Source organism: Mus caroli, unplaced genomic scaffold (assembly GCF_978045245.1).
Source record: "Mus caroli unplaced genomic scaffold, Mus_caroli_1 scaffold_15, whole genome shotgun sequence".
Lineage (NCBI taxonomy): Eukaryota > Metazoa > Chordata > Mammalia > Rodentia > Muridae > Mus > Mus caroli.
In genome coordinates this window covers 24,909,501-24,932,925 of record NW_028227270.1, presented here as the reverse complement: position 1 = coordinate 24,932,925, position 23,425 = coordinate 24,909,501, and the positions used below count along the sequence as shown (strand labels likewise).

Here is a 23,425-nt window from a genome sequence, read left to right as displayed (position 1 = left end):
TATATATAAGTATATAGGAATGCTTGGCAACTATTAAATCAAGTCAGGAGCTAGGTGTGGTCATGATTTGTAGTTCCAGCTGCACAGGAGACTGAGGCTGAAGGACCTAGGAGTTTGGGACCCATCTGAGAAGTGTAATGAGAGCTTGTCGCAAAAGGTTCCTTTCAGTGCAAGGTACCCAGAGCAGTCAAATTCATAGGCAGGAAGGACGGTATTTCCCAGGGCTTAGGGACTGGGAAATGGGAAGTTCTGTGATGTCACAGAACTATACACATAAAAATAGTTTAAATGGTAACTAATGTTATATGCATTTTACTGTAATAAAGTGGCTTCAAAGATTTCGATAAAAGGAAAACCTATGACATAGTATTAAAAGCTTTAGGAGGGATCTGGAGAGATGGCTCAACAGTTAAGAGCACTAGCTGATCTCCCAAAGGATCCCGGTTCTATTCCCAACGCCCACAAGCACACAACTGTAACTCCAGTTCCAGAGAACCCCACATCCTTGCACAGACAAACATGCAGGCAAAACACCCAACACACATAACATGAAAACAAAGCAATTTTAAAAATAAGCTTTAGGAGACACTACATCTGGCTAAGCTTAATCTATAAACTCAGGGAAAACGAGAAAAAAAATACATTGATACTATTAAAAATTATATTAAAGATGGGGAGACTAAAGTTTATTTTATTGCCATTTTTTTTTGCTTTTTCTCCCATTTTCTACATGATTATGTATTAAGAATTAAAAGACTGAGTTTCTTAGCAGAGTCACCGCTTTCTATCAAGAAGATCAAAGTGTAATCCATGATCATCACCCCGACCTCCTACAGAGAGGAGTGACGTGAAGACATCTGCACAGACAGGAGCCTTGATATGATCCAGACCCTCCCTCTCCTTCACCAGGCAGAGAAGCCCCTTCCTGGGTCAAGAGCTGCACAACAGCTTGAAGCACAAGGTCTCTTCCTACCAAAAAAGGCAAAACCACACTGCCATCAGAAAGCACGTAGAAAAGGCCGCCAGCAGGTGGCAGTATGTGCCTCTCTGAGGGCTCCCCACCCAGCACAGGAACCAACAAGCCTAAGGAAAGGTAAACACACCAGCACAGGACACAGGCACAAGTGTGCTGTGTCAACAAAAGCATGCTTTGACAATACCACTCTAAGTCAAGAACACAGGAAACACCACAACAAAGGCCGCCCTTCTTCAGTGGGGTCAAATGAACATTTACTTTTAAAAAATCATTTTTGTATATCCTGATTTTATATACTTTATGCAAAAAATATAAATTCCATTATTTCAGATGTATGTAACAAAAGTTTGAATTGATATGGTCAAATTGTGTAACTGATTGGCAGGCATGGCCAACACTCTTCCCCTAGAATGGATCAAGCCAGTTCTGGAGAAGCCAAAATCATACATGAACACAAGGCTTAGTCTGTGTAGAAAAGATTTGAAGCATTACTAAGTTTGAATATGCAAATAGTTTTAATAACCAGGGAGATAGGCTCCCAGCTTGTGGGCTGGTGCGACACAGAGAGGGAGGCTGTCTGGAGGAGGGAGGGACAGAGTGCCTGTAAATCTCCTTGCCCAGGTCAAAAATTAACCAAGAGGCTGGAGCTGGAAAAAACCTGAAGGGATCCAGTTGTGCTGTTTCAACAGGTGAGGAAATGGCCATAGGGGAGGTTGGGACAGCTGTGCTCTTGCACAAGGCTTTCCCTAATCCAGAGGGCATAGGTGGGGATGGCCTGGAAAAGGGCGACTCAGAGGCTGCTTGTGGCTCCCCACCCTCAGCCCCCAAGGCTTCCTACTGCCTGCATCCCTGGAAGAGGCAGCTAGAAGAGGCTGCCCCAGAGGCAGAAAAAGCCAACTGCCTACTGCTTGCTGCTCTGCCCGTTCATCTCCATTGGTGACAGGTGGCTTTTACAGGGTATTTGATTCTGTCCCAGTCCACTGACTACCTGGTGAACTTTTTGTTTGTTTGTTTAATTCTAAGAGGTCTCTGTTGCCTTCTAGCATAGGAAGATACTTAATGTGGAAACAAAGCTGCCTTCTTATGGGGACTAGCTTCAGGCCAAGGACAACATTTCACATTGTAGGAGTGGCTTTTGATTTAAAGAACTTCTGGCAATTTGCTTTGTCATTGTTTATCAGAAGCCCTAACTATGCCTATTAAAAAGGAACAACTTTATTACATACACACAGAATCCCAGCTTTGCCTCTGCAAAAAGCAGCAGTGTGGGGACAGCAGAGAAGTTACAGAACTAATGAAGAGTCACATGTTCCTCCCAAGAATGGTTTTAGGCACCTTGAAACTCAGAGAACTTCCGGCTGACACGTTGTGTTGAAACCTGGAAATTTCATGTTGAAACACAAGAGAACAGTGTGTCCAAGCTTCATCCTGCTTACCTGATCTAAGACATCAACATCATGCCCAGCACTTAGTAAGCTGTTCACAACTGCGGGACGGTTGTTGATAACTGCTAGGTGAAGAGGGGGCTCCTTAGACTGCAGAAAGAAAAGCATCAAGCTTCAGCATTCAAATCCCTGATCTCTGAGAGTTACAACAGTCCACCCAGTGTCAGATCCACAAGAAGCCCTGACCAGTCACCACCATCTGCAGGCTGCCTGTCACTCTGGGCATACATAACAAGCACCTACTAAGGGCCAGTCTCTTCAGGGGCTAAAGATTTCTCTTTTTAACGAAGTGACACAGCTATTTAGTTTCAAAGTTTAAGTGATTTAGAGGACACCTCAACGGTGCTGGGGTGGCATGTGCGTCGAGGGAGGACCAACCCTTCTGGAAGCTAGAAAAGGCTTCCTTGAAGAAATGAAAGCTGAGCTCAAACACAGATAAGGACGTGTTAAGAAGGCTCAACTGAAGACTTCTCGAAGCCTTCAGAGAGCCAAAGGACAAAAGGAGTGGCCACAGAGGAGGAAATGTATACACAGCATTTCCTGAACAGATGTGAGCTACAGGAAGTTCCCTAGATCCCTGGCAGGGCGGGTGTCCCTGCTTATGTGGGCCTCAGGGCTCCTCTGAGGAGTCTACCCATGGTGGGCTGTGACTAATCTCAACAGCCTGCTCCTTCATCCCCTCCTTTTACTAGACAGCCACCTTCCTCACCTCACCTGGACTTCCTGACCCCTTCCCCCTTCCTCCCCTCCTTCCCCTCTCTAACTCAGACCATCAGACACAGTCCATCACCATACCCTGTCTCAAATGTCCCTGCCATCTCACCTCCACCCAGTCACACTGGCTTGTGGAGCTCTCTGGGGGAAAAGAAGGCAACTCAGGGCTGAGGAAGAAGCAATGTGCTAAGGGGACAGGGCAAATGAGTAAGGGGAGAGTCAGGAAGTTGAGGAAGGGGGTAGGAGGGGCGAGCAGACAGGGGTGAGCGCTGGCCTGAGTTTCTGGGGACAGAGTAGAGAGGAGGGACGCATGTAAAGGAAGCTGGTTGGGATAGCCTACAGCTCCACTCCAGTGCTGAGACAATGTCCATCGGGACTAAGCATCAAGCCCACTCCACGCAGCCTCACGTGGTACTACCTACACACTCAGTACCCCACATTTACCCTGGGGGGTGATGCACACCTTTGATCCCAGTGCTTAGGAGGCAGAGGTAGGCAAATCTCTAAGTTCAAGGCTACCCTGATCTCTTAAGAGTTCCAGGACAGCCAGAGCTACACAGAGAAACCTTATCTTAAAACAAAACCAAAAACAAACAAGCATTAGGCTAAGCAGGTGAAGTAGCCCAGGCCTGCAATCCCCGAACTCTCAAGACAGAGAGAGGAAAGAAGATCTTAAGTGCCAGGCCAGTCGAGGCTCCATAGGGAATGTCAGGCTAGCTTGGGCTACACAGTGAGACTCTGGCTCAAAACCAAGCAGAAAACAACAGAAGGTTAAATAAGTGTTTTTAAAAGCCATGTCATCCATGGGGACCCTAGGAGCTGGGCCTTATATCCCCGACTTTATACACAAACAGATCAGTAATTCCGTTAATAACAGGGAAGAGGCAAAGACAGGGCCTGAGCACAGACTTCCCAGTTCTCTCCATTTGCAGAATGGACTGGAGATGAGGGGCAGGAAAGGCTGTATGATATGGCTGAGTGAGAGGCTGCCTGGCAGGGAGCCAGGGGACAAGGAGACCCTGTGAGCATCTGTGGGGGTAACCTGAGAGCTAAGACGCTGAGAAGCTCTGCTCTGCTTGGAAATCAGCTTCTCCCACCAAGCACAAAGCAAGAGCAAAGACACAGACAGCATCCCTCATCTCAAAAGGGTCGGCGGTCTGGCCAGGGCCACCCGCCTTGCTGGGGCCCAGCTTCTCCCGGGGATGAAGAAACCTCCTTGGCCTGAGCTAGGTAAGCACTGAGCCAATCCCTCTAAGTCCATGCTCTAAAAACTTATCAGGCATGGCTCAGGTCATATCCCTCCTTTCAAGTCGGTGCCATAAATAGAAATGGCTTGGCACAGCCAGAGGAAATAATATTCGCAGAAGAGAGGAAAATAGAGTGGGAGATAGATAGAGGGATTTTTCTTGTCGGATTCCAGCACAGAGCGCCTGTGTTTGTTCTGCCAAAGTCAGTCCAAACTTCAGAAAAACCTCAATCAGTAATAAGGGATTGACTTTGAAATAAACCACAAGATCATTCTGAGATGGGGCAATGGTCCATTTTCTTAACATCCCGGAGTGGCGGCAGCCGCAGAGGAAGCCGGAATTTCCCAGACAGATGAGATTTCTACAGGAGTCAAGGCACCTCCAGACTCCTGAGACTTACTGCAGCCTATCTGACTCTTTTAAAAACAAAGATTTTGTTTTGTGCAGGGAAAATTTACCCCTTGGACTTTATTTCTCATGATTAAGATTTAAAACAAAAAAAGCCAATGTTTCCCCTAAAAGAATCCTTTCCTTGTGAAATCTCTCATCTTCAGTGTGTCTCTGCCTGGGGCACTTGAACATCCAGCCTCACAGCCCCCGCACCCAAGCCCATATTGATTGGACTCACTTCCTTCTGCTGCTGCAAATCAGCATTCTCACTGAGAAGAAAGTTGACAAGGGCTGTGTGGCCATTCCGGGTCGCTGTCTGCAAGGCACTGACATTGAGCTGCAGTGAACAGATGGGGAGGGGAGGGGAGGGGATCCCGTTACTGTCCGCATGCGGTTGGTGCTTTGGTATAATTATTTAAAGAAAGGAATCCAACGTGTTTCTGATCAATCTAAAGCCTATCATTTTGAAGTGTCCTCTATTGCCATGTGATACAGCCTGACTGGGTCTCCAAAACTCCTCATACTGATGTGACGAGAGGTGAAGGAGAAACCACTGTGGGCGATCTGCCCCTCTTTAAGCCATGGGAAGACACAAATGGCTTCCAGGGAAGCTGGTGAAGTGTCCTCACCAGTCCCTGACCCTACTAGTACCCAGGCTCTGTTTCCAATCTCCAACTAGGAGAAATAAATGCTTGCTGCTTAAATCACCCAGCTTTGCCATTGTTGTTGTTGTTGTTATTGTTGTTGTTGTTGTTGTTGTTGTTGTCGTTGTTGTTGTCGTCATTATCACAGGAGCCTAACCTAAGACACTGAGACACTATGACTCAGGTACACGTGAGTTACATCCCTACTTCCAGACTCAAGTTTACCACTCTCTGGTCCCCAGCAAATCCTTTCCTTGAGTTAAAATAGGTGAGTGGCATTGGCCTCAAAAGAAAAAACAAAACAAAAACAAAAAACAAAACCTACAAATGCCCTCAGTGGTTTCTGGCTCCTGCCTTTGTTCCAGGCTCTCCCAGGAATGGCTTCAAGGCTTAGCAGGAATTCCACCTATGCAAAGTGTTGCTTTTTGATCCTTTTGCCGGACTCCTTTTGTAACTCTCAGTCACTCCTACTGCCCCTTGCCACTCTCTGGGGCCTATGCATCTTCACTTAGTGCCTGAGCTAAGTGGCACTCAGCTCAAAACTGTGCTCTGCTCTTGGTTAGCTTCCAGTCAGCCTCCAAGCAACCTACCGTGAGAACTGACAACAATACAAGCCAATGCATTAGTAACGGCTGGTTATAAGGTTGCCATAAAATATAATCAGGTCCTCCAAATAAGGGCATTTTTGAGAACTGCTTCCCCCAAGTGGCTAAGTTAGTATCCCCTGACCTACTTACCATTCCTCTATCAACAGCTAGAACTCATTTCTTTACTCCCTCAAATCTAGATGGACCTTCAACTGCTTTGGCCAGTGGATATGGCAGAGATGATAAGGAGTCAGTTCCAGGCAGGGCCCCTAGCTAGCCTAGCAGCTTCCACCCCCTTCCTCTCTTGCTTCTGATTCTTGTTGTACTTCCTCTTGGGGCCAGCTGCCAAGCTACCCAAGGGCAAGCCTTACATAGAGGCCATTTGTGGGTGCTCCGTTGACCTCCCAGTTGATAGCTGGCAACAACTTCCAAGGAAGTAAATGAGCCATCTTGGATATCTAGTTCAAATAAAACTTTACATGACCAAAACCCGACTCAAACTCTGACTATAATCATGTAAACACACGTAAAGAAGGATTATCACAGATGAGCCCAGTCAACCCACTGTGAAAGTTTTCAGGATCAAAATAGACTTCCATTTTTGATCAGTCCAAATAAATGAATAGATAATACCAGGAGGTTCTAAAAGAGAGGTCTGGTGTACATATAACTATTGACAAGCGTTGCCCTAGTTACTTTCCACTGCTGTGACAAGACACGATTACCAAGGCAACTCACAGCAGAGTTTATTGGCTTAGGTGAGTCCCTGACCATCACATCAGAGAGTATGGCAGCAGGTAGGCAGACATAGCATTGAAGCAGTAGCTGAGAGCTTATGTGTTGATGCAACAACCATGTGGCAGAAAGAGACAACTGGGGAAGGTATGGGCTTTTACACCTCTTACAACAAGCCACACCTCCTCCAGTGAGGCCACACCTCCCAATCCTTCCCAAACAGTTCCACCAGCTGGGGACTAAATATTCAAACCTATAAACCTACTGGAAAAAATAATCCTAGAAGTTGGGAAAAAAAAATGGCTCAACTCTTGAGAGCATGTTCTGCCCTTGCAGAGGATTTGAGTTTGGTTCCCAGCATCTATGCAGGTGGTTCACAATGCCTGTAAGTCCAGCTCCAGAAATCAGACATCCTCTTTTGGCATCCATGTGCAATTGCACTCACATGTGAATACCTTGTCAAACATGCACACATATACATGCATATAAATGTTAAAAAATAAAATCTTAAAACTATATCTGGACATCTGCCTAGCAACTTCCTGTTTAATCGTGGGCCCAAGACTCACGCTATTGATCCAGATGGTTAACAATTTTATTTCAAATGCCTTAAGTAAACCTTTTCCGTCTTGACCTTTAGAATGTCCCTTGGCTACAATGTCCTTGAACAAGCTTATAGGTTACACACATTTCCCACTACAACATTACACTGTCCATAAACGTAATCCTTAGAGACTGTTTGTATGCTGAGATTGACACACCCTGGGAGGTAATACCACATGGGTGCTTTAGGCCACAGAGCTTTGCTTGTTTGTTGTGAAAGCAACAGGTAGCTGAACAGAGGGTAATGGGAGTGGCCGACTGAAAGCTAGCTGGAGCTGATGCTAAACACTGTGTGACCTGGCATAGAAGGCTTATAAGTACAAGCCTGTTTATCTCCACCTGTAAATACAGCATAGCCACCTACTATATTTGTTTTCTTTATGGCTACAGGTTGCTGCCACAAACTTAGTGTCTTAAAAACAAACTTGGATCCAGCCCCCCTACACATTTGCAGCAAATGTGGAGCTTGGTCTGATGGGGGCAATGAGGGGAGGGATTTGTAAGGTGGAACTGGGAAGAGAGAAGGGAGGGAGGCTGTGATCAGGATGTAAAGTGAATTTTAAAAAGGAAATAAATATTTTAAAAGATTAGTTATTAAAGTTAATTAGTGAATCATTAAAAAATGTTTTTAAAGTCAGGAAGTCTGATGTGGGTCTTACTGAGCCAAGTTCTATTCTGAAGGCTGCTGGGAGAACTGGTTTACAAATGCCTAAATACATTGGCTTATGCCCCCTTCTAGCCATCTTCAAAATTCAGTGGTATATAGTTGGTCCTTCCTGCATCTCTCCTCACTTTAACAGACTCTTAAGATCACATAACCCAGAATAATCTCATAGGAATGAGTCGGTTTTTGCCATATAACCACTATTATACTAAGTATAATAAATAAATATATAAATATATATTTATTGGACTAAGATATGGATATCTCTGAGCATGAGTTCCCATTCTTTCTATAGTACCCTCTACCTCTTTCCTTTAAGCCACAGTAATGCTGGAAAGATAAATAGCACTTTATTCCTTCCACAAACATGACTGAGCACTCGTTATGTGACACACTGTGTCAGGAGGATATGTTTGTAAGCATCTCTATTAGATGCCTGATACTAGATTCCAGTATGGAATTGATCCATGGCCTGGTGGTCTGGTAGTTGGTCTATCAGTAGCTTTAGAGTAAACTCTAATGGACAGGTTCTTGGTTAGAAGAATAACACTGGCTGCTTGTTGTCAGCTACAATGCAAACTTAAAAGAGCCAAACTGGAGCCAGGCATGGTGGCAGACACCTTTCATCCCAGCATTGGGAGGCAGAGGTAGGATTGGATCTCTGTGAATTCTAGGCCAGCCTGGTCTACAGACCTAGTTCCAGGACAGATAGGGTTACACAGAGAAATCCCAACTCAAAAAGCAAATAAACAAACAAACAACAAAACAAAACAAACAAAAAAAGCTGACCAGACAGCTATTTTGTATTGAATGACCAAGAATAATTTTGAGGTAAGGTGACATTTAGACTGAGATCAGAATGACAGAAGTGGCCCTGGGAAGGTCTGAGGCCACCGATTTAGGTTTCTGACTTAAGAAACTAATGTCTGAAAAACTCAAAGCCAGTGTCCTATGGTAGAAAATGTAGGGTTTTGTAACCTTCTACCCACTCATACAGGTACCATGTACGTGGCCTATGTGCCTTACATACAGGCACAATGTACATGGCCTATGCACTTTACAAGAAGTAAAGAGACATGTGCAACTATTTTATTTCCCGTGTTTGGGTGTTTTGTCTGCAGGTACGCCTGTATACTGTGTTTGTCCCTGGTCCCCATGGAGACCAGATCCCCTGCAACTGAAGTTATAGACAGTTTTGAGCCACGATGTGGGTGCTGAGGATCAAACCCCAGTCCTCTGGAAGAGCAGCCAGTGTTCTCAACTTCTGAGCCATATCTCTCCAGCCCCTAGAAATCTGTGAAACTTAAGAGAAAAAAAAATAATCACTAGTTTCAAGGTACCAAAAGAAAGCCACAAATTGAAGTGAATAAATATTTAATTGACACGTTCCTACTTCATTGATTGTTAAATGCAATATTATAAAATATTCATTACATTTGTCAATGACTTACAGTTTTCCTTTTTTTTAACCTCCTGAAAATTTCCAAGTATATACACAGTGTTCTAAGAAATCAATCATGTAAAAATTAGATGAAGTTTACTGCAGTCAAATGATTGAAAATAAAAATAAAAAAATCTACTTAGAGTAATCGTGGTAATATATATTAGAATAGGGGTATTTAAATATATTTAATAAGATATGACGTAAGGCTTCCAGAGGTTTGAGATTTTAAGGTCTACAAAAATCTTTCTGGGGCCTGTGGTACCTGACATGCTGAAGAGAGCCTATCACGCACACTGGGCAGTCTCTCCATCTAGCACAAATGGAGGAAGGCTGCTTACAGCCAAATCCATGATCTTACTCCACTTATCTCCTTAGAAATGACTTAGCTGTGTACCGTCACACCTTAGTGACAGGGAGGCACAAGAGAACACAGAAGCCACTTTCTAGAGGCCGGAGGTTGGTGTCAGCAAGGTAAAGGCATTTGTATGACTGAAGGCATCTCTATAGGTGTCAAAGCAAAGTTAAGTCCAAGCTACCTTTGACTGTGTGCGCTGCTGCAGCTGACTTCTTACTCCACACTGCTTATTCCCCAGGAGTCTTCTCCAGGATAAATGGGAACAGCTCTGGACTATAATGGGTACTTCAATTGTTTATCTAGGAACTGTGCTAATGAACAAAGACTTCAAAAGGCATGCCACACCCATTCTGAATCTTTGCCTGCAGATCAGGATGTAAGCTTAGCTACTGTTCGTTCCCTCGCCATACCTGCCCGCTGCCATGCTTCCCACCATGATGGTCATGAACTCATGGACTCACCCTCTGAAACTGTAAGCCAACCTCCATTAAATGCTTTTTTTTGTTTTGTTTAAACTGCCTTGTTCACAGTGTCTCTTCGCAGCAATAGGACAGTAACTGAGACTTGAAAGTTCCAAAGTTTGTTAACACCATGATTAAATATGAAAGTATTCTATATTTGGAGGCAGACAGCATCCCACATTCTTTAGGCCCAAGATGACCCAGGGAGCTCTCACACAGCAAACTTTCTTCTTTAGTATTTGCTATCAACAAGTGGAGTGAGAATGTCATCTTGCTGTGAAGGGTCCTTGATCCCTCTCCTCTGTCTCATTTTCAGTCTTCCCCAAATGAATTGGAAAAAAAAATGGCATTGCTTCTGAAGAGTCATCAATAGAGGGTATCTGTGTGAACATTAATTCTTATACAAAAGAAGGTATACTAAAATTTTAATTCTATAAAAACCCAGCAAACCACCAATTAAGAACAAGAGTTCCAAAGAATATTCTAAGCCATTCTCCCATTGTATGGTTGACCACAGCGCAGATCCCTACTTTGTTTGGAATGTTGACATCACTTCCTCCTGCCAGGAGCACTCGACTGCATTCTTCATGACCTCCCACAACAGCCAACAGGAATGGGGTTTCTCCATTCTGACAAAAAGAAATAGAAGTTAAACATGAAATTCAAGAAGAACGAAGACCAAAGTGTGGACACTTTGCCCCTTCTTAGAATTGGGAACAAAACACCCATGGAAGGAGTTACACAGACAAAGTTTGGAGCTGAGATGAAAGGATGGACCATCTAGAGACTGCCGCACCCGGGGATCCATCCCATAATCAGCCTCTAAACGCAGACACCATTGCATACACCAGCAAGATTTTGCTGAAAGGACCCTGATATAGCTGTCTCTTGTGAGACTATGCCTGGCAAACACAGAAGTGGATGCTCACAGTCAGCTATTGGATGGAACACAGGGCCCCCAGTGGAGGAGCTAGAGAAAGTACCCTAGGAGCTAAAGGGGTCTGCAACCCTATAGGTGGAACAACAATAGGAACTAACCAGTACCCCTAGAGCTCATGTCTCTAGCTGCATATGTAGCAGAAGATGGCCTAGTCAGCCATCATTGGGAAGAGAGGCCCCTTGGTCTTGCAAACTTTATATACCCCAGTACAGGAGAACACCAGGGCCAAGAAGTGGGAGTGGGTGGGTAGGAGAGTGGGGGGTGGGGATATGGGGGACTTTCAGGATAGCATTTGAAATGTAAATGAAGAAAATACCTAATAAAAAATTGAAAAAAAAAAAGAAATTGTGGAAATGGTAAAATTCTGTTGTGACACAACCAATTCTGTTCAATTCAGGTTTTATTTTTGAATATTTGTCCATCTGAATAAATGATATTGAAAGCTGTTGCTTTTGATACTCTGAGAGTGAATGTCTTTGTAACTTATACAGAGTATATCTGAGTATATTCATTATAAGCAAACAAAAAATTTTGAGAAAGCAATGTTTCATTGTCAATTCATTCTCAGTTAAGGAAAAAAAAAGAAATAGAAGTTAAAATTAATTTCCCCTTGGCATGGAATAAAAAATACATTGAGAAACAGCATGCTTCCGATATCTTTTATGCATGATTCTTTTTGTTGTTCCTGTTAGCACTATTTAGCATTTATGTACCAACATATACTGCCAAGACTTTGGTACAGTCAAATAATGTGATAATCTAGAAGGGCAGGATTCATGTTATCCTTATTTCGTAGACAAGAAAACCAAATAGCTGGTGACCAGAGCCTTTCATCATCTACTGCCTTAGCCTACTCAGCCCAGCTAGCCTTTCTGTCCTCCTGACCAAGTCAGTCCCCAGCCTCACCATGTCTTTTATGCAGGGATGTGTGTGTGTGTGTGTGTGTGTGTGTGTTTGTGTTGACACAGACACACCAGAAGAATAAACACAACTACCACCACCACCACCAACAGCAGCAACAAAAGCCAACTCTCTCTGCCAAAGTCCATTGGAATAGCAAAACTGAGATAGAATATCACCTCCTATGTGAAGGCTTTGGTTTCTGATATAGATTTACATGGCACACTGAATATATATAGTTATGATTGAATGTAGCCCAATATTGTATGCCCCCCCCCACCATGTCTTTCTTGTCCTTTAGTGTAAAAATACATATTTAATCTGAAAACAAATGGCTTTTTCTTGTTTTTTTAATTGAAAAGAAATGTTTATTTGTGCAATATATTCTGATCACAGGTTCTCATCCCTCAATTCTTCCCAGATGTTCCTGTCTCCCAACTCACCCATGCCCTTTTTTCTCTCTCTTTAGAACCAACCAAAGAAACAAAAAGCAGAATTAACAAAAATCAAAGAAACACACATATAAACAAACCTCATAAAACTACAAAATCTAAAACCATAATATACAAGCAAAAACCAGACCAAAAAAAATATTCAAACAAAGCCACATGAGACCAAAAAAAAAAAAAAAGAGTTCTATTGCAGGATATTTGATCACACTGTGAAAACAGAGATTGTGTTGTTTACTGGAAAAACCTGTTTCTAGTCGTGGTGTGGCTCAGCCCTAGCACACACCTTTAATCCAAGAGCTTTCTGTGTGTTGTAAAAAGGACTAAAGAAAGTCAACCATAGGTCAAGAGGTGGAGCAAGTAACCAGTTGCTTTCTCTAGGGGCTTCCTCTGCCTCTCCTATCCAGCAGCCTTTCACCCCCTGGCTCTTAAGTAGTCTTTGGTAAAATTGAATGATTGAGATTTTGTTTAAAAAACAAAAAACAGAACAGAACAAAACAAAACAAAGCCAGAGCTATTTTGTGTTGGCCAGCTACTATTAAGAGTGGGATCTACCAAGCCGGGCGTGGTGGCGCACGCCTTTAATCCCAGCACTCGGGAGGCAGAGGCAGGCGGATTTCTGAGTTCGAGGCCAGCCTGGTCTACAAAGTGAGTGCCAGGATAGCCAGGGCTACACAGAGAAACCCTGTCTCGAAAAACAAAAACAAAAACAACAAAAAAAAAAAAAAAAAAACAAGAGTGGGATCTACCCTTAAGTATGGTTTTGTATCCAGTGAGACTCCATTAGAGATAACTAAATTTTCCTTTGCAAGCAGTTGTCAGTTGGAGACAGCCCCCTGGTTAGAACTGGAAATTGTGTACACTTCTCCCTCTCAGTGCTGGGACCTCATCTGTCTTGAACCTGTGTGTGTCTGGAAGACAGTGTTTCTTTGATGTCATTCCTCCCCCTCTTATTCTTGCAAATGGCTTTTGAGGGAATCAACAAATGCCCTGTCCTAGAATACTTGAAAGGAAAACAAAATAAAACAAAACCAAAACCAAGACTCTTCAGCATTGAATTTTATACCAGTAGCATGCCTTTGATTTCCTCTCCTTTTCTAGAATGCACCTCCAGTCCTGCCCCTTAAGTCCTCTTCCCAGCTGGTTCACACAGCCCACATACCTCATTGCTCTCATTGACTTCTGACCACTGAGTTAGTAGCACTTGCACGGCTGGGCTGTGACCATGCATTGCAGCCAGGTGCAAGGCCGTGTTCCCGTCCTGCAACAGGTGAAATTGCCTGTGATAAGGAATACCCCTTCCCTACCCCCCAACACCAGAGCACAGTATAGTTTCTGGAAGCTTTTTCTTTGGTTAAAGTTACAGTGCCGAGTATAGATATTATCCAGTTTCATCTAAAGCTTATTAATGTTTAAGTTTTAAATGGAAAGCCTTGGCTATTTGAATGAGTTGGGAGAAAAAAAAAACATTCTTGCTTGAATTTAAAAAAGAGAAGAACAACAAAAATAATTGAACCTAGCCTATGTTAGGGTACACTGATAAAAATTAACCTGGGGTGTAATCTTACATATATAACAAATATCAAAAAGATTTATGGTGCAAAACTTTTAGATCTGTAATTCCATGTCAGGGAATTTCTCCTAAGAAAGTCATCAAAGATGTCCATACAAATGGCCACCTTGTAGGGCTTCCCTTCACAGTTAATGTGGGACTGAATGAATCCACAGCAGTCCTCAAGAAAGAACTGGAGAGGGTCGGGTTTATTAGGAGTGGGTCTTCCATTTCAGAAACAGTGCATTACGAGCAACTTTGAGGCCAAGTGCATCAAGCTTCTGATTTAGAACTGAACATGAAATAGAAAAATCCATGAAGTAAACGAGTTTCAAAACATCAGTCGCAGCCAGGCATGGTAGCACTCACCTTTAATCTCAGCACTGAGAAAGCAGAGGCAGGAGGATCTCTGTGAGTTCAAGGCCAGCCTAATCTACAGGACAGCCAGGGCTACATAACATGAACTTCTAGATTGCATGACCCCTCTGGGGGTTGAACAACCCTTTCACAGGGGTCGAATATCTGATATCCTGCATACGAGTTATTTACATTACGATTCATAATAGTAACAAAATTACAGATAAGAAGTAGCAATGAAAATAATTCTATGGTTGGGGGTTACCACAACATGAGGAACTGTATTAAAGGGTCACAGCATTAGGAAGGCTGAGAAGCGCTGACATAGATAGACCTTGTCTTAAAACAAACCGCACCCACCAATCATGACAATCTACAGCAAAAGTGGATGCATTTTACAATGATTCTCTCAGTAGTAACAATCTAAGAACTCTGCTGTGGACCAGAAACAACCCATCAAGGGATCTACACATTGCTTGTTAATCCCCCACTCCAACTGTAGCTCTTCTTCGTCCTCAGTTAAAAAAACAAAAACAAAAAACTCCCACTCACCTTGTCTTTTTCTGAGGTATGGAGATTAAGGGAGACAAGCTTTTCAATCATTTCAACGTGGCCCCTCTCAGCTGCCAAATGAAATGGTTTTCTTCCTCTCTGAAAAATCAATCATGGATTCTACATTGATCACATACAAACATTGGGAGAGCTGACAAGCAGTGGGCAGCATTTTAAGGTGATAGGGAGGCTAAGATGGTCATAATCCCTTCTCACAGCCAGGGAATGATGATTCTTTGAACCCAAGCCACACCCAAGCCACATTCAGTGCTGGGTTGTCATCGGAACTCTGAGGAACCCAACACCAACACTGGATCAGTTTTATATGGACACAAGTGTTCATTCAGAAGGGATCCTCCAGGCCATCAGAGGAGCAGCACATCACAGTCTGATGATCAGATGCCATCTCACATGTTGCAAGGATTCCTGAATGGGTCAGCACTTCTTCCACTCAACCAGTTACTGAGGCATTAGCTTGTGCCACATCCTGTTTGAAGCATCTGAGCATCACACTGTCTTACTGATAAAAAAACACACAACACAAATTCTTTGGTGCTTAACACACATGAAGCTCATCCAGGTACAACATTTGTTAGCTTCACTTTACTATTTTTACAGATGTATTTATTCTTAGTAAATGTGTATACGTAAACCTGAGTGGATCTATGTGTACCGTGTGCATGCATGGTGCCCTCAGAGGCCAGAAGAGACCATTGGATCCCCTGAAACTAGAGTTGAAAACAGTTTATAAACCTCCATGTTGGTGCTAGAACCGAATCCAGGTCCTCTTCAAGAGTAGCAAATGTTCTTAGCCACTGAGCCATCTTTCTAGCCCCTGCACAATCAAATCAGGTTATATTTACTGGGTGTTGTATTTTTAAGAGTCAGAAAGCTCTTGAGCGTGGGTCTATTTGACACAGGAAGAAGAAGTAAAGCAGAGGCGCCCAGCAAGTCCAGGGAAGACAGGTGTTTATATCTGATTTTTCAAATATAGACTGAATAATAGTGATTCCTCCAAGTTTTCCTATTGCTGACAGAGACTGCGTTTGCAGTAGCCAAAATATCATCAAGAAAAGTGAAAATGCATGGAAATTTTAATTTTTCAACTCAAGCTATTTTTGAAAAAATGGAAAAGGAAATTGGGTGATAAAACCGCCTAAGATGAATTTTCTTCAACTGAAAAAAAAAAAAAAAGAAGGAAACTCAGCTTGGCTTAGTGTGATAACTGAGAGCTTAGCAAGACTCCTTTAATGTAAGGAGGGTACAAGATTCTATAAATAGCATTCTGAATCTGTCAGCTAATCGCTAGCTAATGACGTTTAACGAAAAGATCAAGACCACTGATTGCTTACAAGGAAGGGCAAAGGAAGAGAAACGGGCTAAAATAGTCCAGTGCCTAAAACAAAATGGAAAACATCTGCTCAGATCAGCCCTGTGGAGATCTGTGACCATGAATGTGTGGAAAATAGGGAAACAAACTAGCATCAAAAAGTTCACATAATTCATGGTTCTTGGGCCACATATATTGTCCACAAGACCTACAGCTCCAGCCCTTCAAAGCCTGAAGAACTAATTGAGTTCCCTATTCTCAGGAAACCACTGAAGGGGAAAGGGAAGGAACAGATTGGCTGGGGCCACAGTTTTCTGCTTGCATGTTGGGTTATGGTTGAAAAATAAAATCTAGTCCATTTGAAAATGACAGACTGGTAGTTACTGGATGTGACTTACAACAAATAGCCACAAATGGCAGCAGCAGATGAAGAGTCGTATAAACAACATGTGGGGGTTAATCTTATTTATGGACTTGGTTGGGTTGCGAGTTGGCTAGGGCCTTAGGAAAGCACACCTCTAGGAATGTCCATGATGGTGTCTCCAGGCGGGATTTGAGACTGAGGACTGTGACCTAATGAGTGATTTAAACCATTGATGGCTTCAAATTTTGAATAGATCATTGGAGGCAATAGAACTGTGGAAGGTCTGACTGAAGGATGCTGGTCACTGAGGACCTGTCCGGTGCTGGCTCTGTCCTACTATGCTCAGCTGTGCTTCCTGGCTACAGTGGTGAAGCCACATACTTCCTGACATGACGAATAAAATCTCTGAAATCATGAGCTATAATAAATCTTTTCTCCTTTTACACTGTTCTTTCGGGTGTGTATGTCATTGTGAGAATAAACCTGAGTAGCATGTAAATCATGAAAGAGGGAACAAGGGGCATTGATTGCATGCTCGATGACAGCATTGATTGCATGCTCGATGAGAACAAGTCTTAGTTCTGTTGCTAGGAAGAGACACCATGACCATGGCAACTTTTATAAAAGCAAACCATGGAGTTTGCGTACAGTTCAGAGGTTCAGTACATTAGTATCATGGTGGGATGCTCGGCAGGACACAAGGCAAGAGAAAGGCAGACACGGTGCCGGAGAAGAGCTGAGAGTTCTACATCCACATAGGCAGGAAGCAAGAAGAGCCAGACACTGGACCTAGTTTAAGCATTTGACACCCCAAAGCCCACCCTGAGTGACACACTCACTTCAGCGAGGATACATCTACTCCAACAAGGCCTCACTTCCTAATGACACCAATCCCTGGTGGCCAATCCTTCAAATCTACAAGCCTATTGAGGTCATTCTTGTTCAAACCACCCAAGTGTCATCTACCCTACACCATTTGTGTATCAACAATTTTATCACACACACACACACACACACACACACACACACACACACACACACACATGCAGGTATTGTGCTAAGCAATGGAATAACCAAGAGGAACAGTAGAGAGGAGTCCCCCAGGGAGGAAAGGCACATAAGCAAGTTCCCATACAGTAATGTAGTAGCAGAGATAGCGTTGGGAACACTACTCAGCATGATTGTGTGGAGACAAGAGACAAAGCTGCCTTTGAAAGTGGCTAATGTACTGTTTCAGGAGATAAAAACACCTATTACCTGATGTCTTCCCGAAATCTTTTCCTCTGGAAAAGATTAGACCATTTTGATGCATCTCTTAAAACTCTACGCCTCCTACTTCTTCCTCTAAAGACTATACAATTGAGTTGGCTACCCATCATACCAGGCCAGTAAGAGTCTGCCATGGAGTTTATTTTCCCTAATACAGTCTATGCTTATTATAAAGTCATCAGCGAGGATGACTCTTTGCCACTTGCTAAGTAGAGGCCAGAACAGTGGGCAGTAGAGATAAAGAACACCGATGGCAGAACTTGAACTCCTGGATTCAGACATACCCGAAGCCACTTGAAACTACATGGCACAATAAATTCTCTCTTAAAAATATTGTAATAAATATTTGACAGAAATTTTAAGGAGAAAAAAAGGTTTATTTTTGGCCTCTGTGTGCAGAAGTTTCAGTCCAGGGCTTCATGCATGTTAGAAAAGTCTCTACCAAGAGAACTTTATCCCCAGGTCTAAGAAAAGCATTGGTTCTCAACCTGTGGAACACCACCCCCTTGGCAAACCTCTACCTCCAAAAGTATTTACATCAGCATTCATAACATAAGCAAAATTACAGTTATGAAATAGCAACAAAATAATTTGTGGTTGGGGGATCACCACAACATGAGGAACTGTATTAAAGGGTCATAGCATTAGGAAGGCTGAGAACCAGTACACTGGGAGATCTTAGGTTTCTGGCCCATCACATTATCATGGGGCACATTTGGCACCATCTACTTAGCGTAGGAACCACATAGCTCGCTGGCCATCGTGTTTTTCGTATTGTTCCATTTACTGCATTCAGTGCTTCCAACTGCTAGGCTTTTCCTGATTGCCTCCTGTCATGTAAAGTGCTCACACATCTCATGCTGGTCATGGTGACTGGTTCAGAACTGAGCATATAATTCAAACAGGGCCAAACAGGATTGCTTGTGACACTCATGTATGAGCTGCGATTGATAGGGAAGGACTTTTTGTCTTTAGGTCAAAATCCATAAGGGTAGAAACTGGATGCTGTGAACAGACATCCTCTCACCCTACCCAGAGCACAGGGAGGACTAGAGGCAGCGAATGACAGCCAATAGTTGCAGAAAGAAATAAAAGCTGGACTGACCATGTCTGAAACCAGCAAGACACACCCTCGCAGACCTCATTTATAAGCTACCAAGTTATCTTTATTATTCTCAGCCCAGATTGGGATGAATCTTTGTTACTTGTAACAGAAAAAAATTCTAAAATATATTTATCAGTTTGGGGACTAGAATTCTAATATATGTATATTATATATATATATATATATATATATATATATATACATACATACATACATACACACACACACACACACACATATATATATATATATATATATATAATCAAACTGGGTCCTTTTTTCATTACTATACCTAAGGTAGGCTACTTTATAAAGTTTAAGAAGTTTATTTGGCTCATTTTCTAGAAGGGTAAGGTATAGGCCCACATCTGGGAAAGGCCTTCTTGTTTGCAGACTCCTGAAACATAACAAGAGTCACAAAGCCAGAGACAGAGGGCGTGTGTTGTCTCTCCCTCTCATTATAAACCCATCAGATTTCAAGTATGGAACATCCACTCTGATGGCTGCATCTAATCCTGGTCATTTTCCAGAGGCCCCACCTTCTAACACCATAGATGTTGGTTTAATGTCCTTAGCACATGACTCCAGGGATTAAACTCCTGTAAGACTGAAGCAGCTAATCACCTTTAAACCAGAGCAAGGACAAACACTTCTCTAGAAGGATTAGAGGTCTGTTCAATTTTAAAAGAGCCGGTCTCTTTTTACCCTGGGTTGCTGCAAAGCTTTACATTTTTACACAGCTCAACAAAGTGACACAGGATCCAAACCCCCAAAAGGCCTAAGACGTGAGAGGTTCCTGGAGAGACTGAGTTATCACAGACGAGGCGTCTCCAACAGAAGAGCCAAGGCTTCGAACTTTGGATGCCCTTTATGGATGTTACCAAGAAGAACGAAAGAGTAGAATCCATGTTACACAAAACAGAATGTTCCACATCATCTTTATCTTTTAAATACTAAAAGAGCCTTAAAGAAAGACAAAGTGGCAGTATGATGTAAATAGTAAGATATAAATCTTTGTTCTTGCGGAGGTGCATATGATTAGGCAAAAATAGCAAGAGAAATTCCAGAGCCATATGTATTTTTGAAAATAAAGTTCCTTATCATGTCATTTCATTTTTTAAAGAAACAACCCAACCCATTTGAATTATGTTCAAGTGGGCTTCTCTCCAGTGCAGTCTCGAGGGAGCTCCTATATTGGGAAGGCAGGGAAACTTCTCAGAGTCCAAGAAAAGCATCTGACCCAAGGCCCCACTCCTGGAGCACATAACCAGGCCTCCTGGCCCAGGATCCCGGGCCTCCATTCAACTAGAATAAGGAGCGTCCGGAGTTCCAGTTCCTTGACGGTTTTCCTTTGTTAGCTCATATTTTTAACCATCTATGTTTTCACTTGATGCATTTAAATTTTTTGCATGTAAACAAGTCCAAGGAGTTGAGATGATCTATTATAAATTATTTTATGTTTCAAGTTCAGTAAGTCACCTAGTGCAACAAAAAGGTCAAAAACAGCCATTAAACTGACACCCGAGGTCCCACGGGACTCACGCTTTACCCTCTCGATCCTTGGGACACTGCTCCATGTGGTCTCTGCCTACATCCACACCCCACAGCATTTCAAATAAGCTTAGCAGGAAACCCAGAGTGAATCAGGGCAGGAAATGTGTGCTGAGAGGTCACGAGTGCTTAGAGCCAGAGGCGGAGCTCAGATGCAAGGTGTAGGGGTGGGGCGTGGACGCCAGGTGAGTTTTCTTTACACAGTACAGTTGATAGCTTTGGCTAAATGCCATCTCAGATACATTTGGCCCGTGTATCCATGGGTGAACAAAACTATTCACAACCCAAAATATTCAGGGGGAAAAAAAAACCCAAAACCCTGTATCTATTGAACATATAAACTTTTTTTAAATCATTCTTTTAACCACATGCTTTAATAAATTACACAGCATTATAGTTGAACAGGTACTAACAGCAACCTAGAGATGTTTTAAAGGGCTGTGTGTAGGTTATGTAAAGCACTGCACCATTTTATATAAGGATTTGATCTTCTGCCCATTTTAGCATCCAAGAGGAGTCCTAGACCTAATTCCCTGCGGATACTAAAGGATGCCTGAACAAGAAAACAGATGTCCTCTCAGTCCCCCTTCCACCATTTACTACCACCCCTCCCTTCAAAGAGGCTGTGTTTGACTTACAAAGACATACAAAACTTTCCTGTTCAGATTCCGTTAGGCCAGTAGATGTTCCCAATGTGCTCAGCTGACTGAAGCACAGCCAAACACGTCCATTTTCAACCAAACTGCAAACGGCCTCTGTGGCTTCCCTTCTACACCCCCCCTCCCAACATAGCCGTTTCTTTAGTTCTGATCACAGATGGAGGCTGACATATAGATTCAAAACATTTAGACTACTTGGCCTCAAACTACTGGCTCTAATCTCTCTCCTCTGATAACATCACAGTAATGTTTAGGGCTGAACAGCTAGGAGGATGTCCAAAAGCCCCAGTGTTGGGCACACCCGAGCTCCATCAAACTCTCTTAGGCCTAGTTACATGCATTTTGTCTTAAAAGTCTCTTCCTGGTAAAGCTTCTTTGGCCAGAGTCTAGAATTGCCTTGGAGCCAAAGAAAAGGATTGTACTAACCCTGTTAGAAGCACAGGCTCTTTCTGGTGAGCAGAGTCTAGGCAAGAGGGTAACACCCTGAGCCTGAGTAACCCTGCCTGCATGGTGGGTTTTGTGAAATTCGCAGTATCTTCATGTGAGTGACAAGGCAAAGGCATCACTTCCTAACCCTACCTCCAAATGGGCTTCTTTGTCCACTTTTTTTGTTATTATTGTAAAACATTCATAAAATAAAATGCACAGCTCCGATCAGTAGCTCAGTGGTGTTAGGTTTAGTTACTACTTTGTGTGTGAGAGTTCACATGCCATGGGGTGTGGACGCAGATCAGAGGGCTTGTGGGAGTTGGCTTTCTTTTTCCACCATGTGGGTTTCAAGAATCAGATTCCAGGTTTCAGGCTTGGTGGCAAATGCCTCTTTTCCCACTCCACCCTCTCAGCAGCCCTGGACCAGGTACCATTACATCATTCTGCAAGCATCACCACAGTGCATCTCCATAGCCCTTTTTCATCTTTCAGAACTGAAATTCTGTACCCAGTGGACAACAGCTCCATTTCCTCCCCTCCCCCCACCCCCAGCAAGCTCCATTCATTCAGATAGCTTAGAAAAATAATATATTTTGTCTGTTCCATTAATCCAGATTTATTATAGGAATAAAAATGAACTCTGAGAGTCGTCCCCTCTACATCCCAGTGAATCTCCTGGGGTCATTATCTTGTCTTCTCCACACCTAAGGCCTCTCAGGGAACTTGTGGCTCTACACAGCTCTGAGCTCCCCAGCCTCTTCCTTCCTCAGCAGATTGACACAGGAGGAGAAGGAACAAGGGTACCACAGGATGGCAGACATGGTAAACAGGACACCCATGAAGAAGGAAAAGCTGGTGGTACATGCCTAATCCTAGCACTCTGGAGGCTCAGTAGGAGGATTGCAGGCTCAGGGGCAGCCTGGGCAATATAGCAAGCTCCCATCTCCAAAAAATGAAGAAGAAGAAGAAAGAAGAAAGAAGAAAGAAGGAAGAAGGAAGAAGGAAGAAGGAAGAAGGAAGAAGGAAGAAGGAAGAAGGAAGAAGGAAGAAGGAAGAAGGAAGAAGAAAGAAGAAGAAGAAGAAGAAGAAGAAGAAGAAGAAGAAGAAGAAGAAGAAGAAGAAGAAGAAGAAAGAAGAAAGAAGAGGAGGAGGAGGCTGTCATTAAACCCGCTTCTGCCTCTGAACCCATCATCCTGTCTGCCCCTTCCTATACACCATCTCCCACAAAAGACTCAAGAGCCGACTGTAGTGATGCCAGGCCTGTGGGGGTTTGAATAGGGATGGCACCCTTAGACTCATGTGTTTGAATGCTTGGTCCATAGGGAGTGGCACTATTAGGAGGTGTGGTCTTGTTGGAGGAAGTGAGTCTCTGTGGGGGCACACAGTCTCTTTCTGCTGCCTACAGATCAAGATGTAGAACTTTCAGCTCCTTCCCCATCACCATGTCTACCTGCACACTGCCTTGTTTCCCACCATGACGATAGTGAAACTAAACCTCTGAAACTGTAAGCCAGTTACCCAAGTAAATCCTTTCCTTTGTAAGAATTGCCATGGCACAATTCTTGTCACAGCAATAAAACTCAAACTAAGACAAGGCCCTCGGCCTGTCCCTGAAGGAATGCACATAAGTTGTTTTCCTCCATGCCTCATACATTAAAACATGGTCAGAAGGTAAAGCTGGTCTTATTAATCACTCATGGAAA

At 43.2% G+C, this 23,425-nt stretch overlaps 1 protein-coding gene across 3 annotated transcripts in view; it reads right to left on the bottom strand.

The window, feature by feature from the left end:
- The window catches only part of Ankdd1b (ankyrin repeat and death domain containing 1B), a 52,753-nt gene that overhangs the window by 13,282 nt on the left and 16,046 nt on the right, over positions 1-23,425 (bottom strand). For 2 of the 3 annotated variants that reach the window (XM_029468535.2, XM_021180917.2), the window contains 5 exons: positions 15,016-15,114; positions 13,717-13,815; positions 10,796-10,894; positions 5,011-5,109; positions 2,413-2,511 (listed from right to left, as the gene is read on the bottom strand). In XM_029468535.2, coding sequence (XP_029324395.1) covers positions 2,413-2,511; positions 5,011-5,109; positions 10,796-10,894; positions 13,717-13,815; positions 15,016-15,114 — 495 coding nt within the window. The remainder of the gene's footprint in view (positions 1-2,412; positions 2,512-5,010; positions 5,110-10,795; positions 10,895-13,716; positions 13,816-15,015; positions 15,115-23,425) is intronic. The other variant, XM_085831329.1, reaches the window with a different exon arrangement.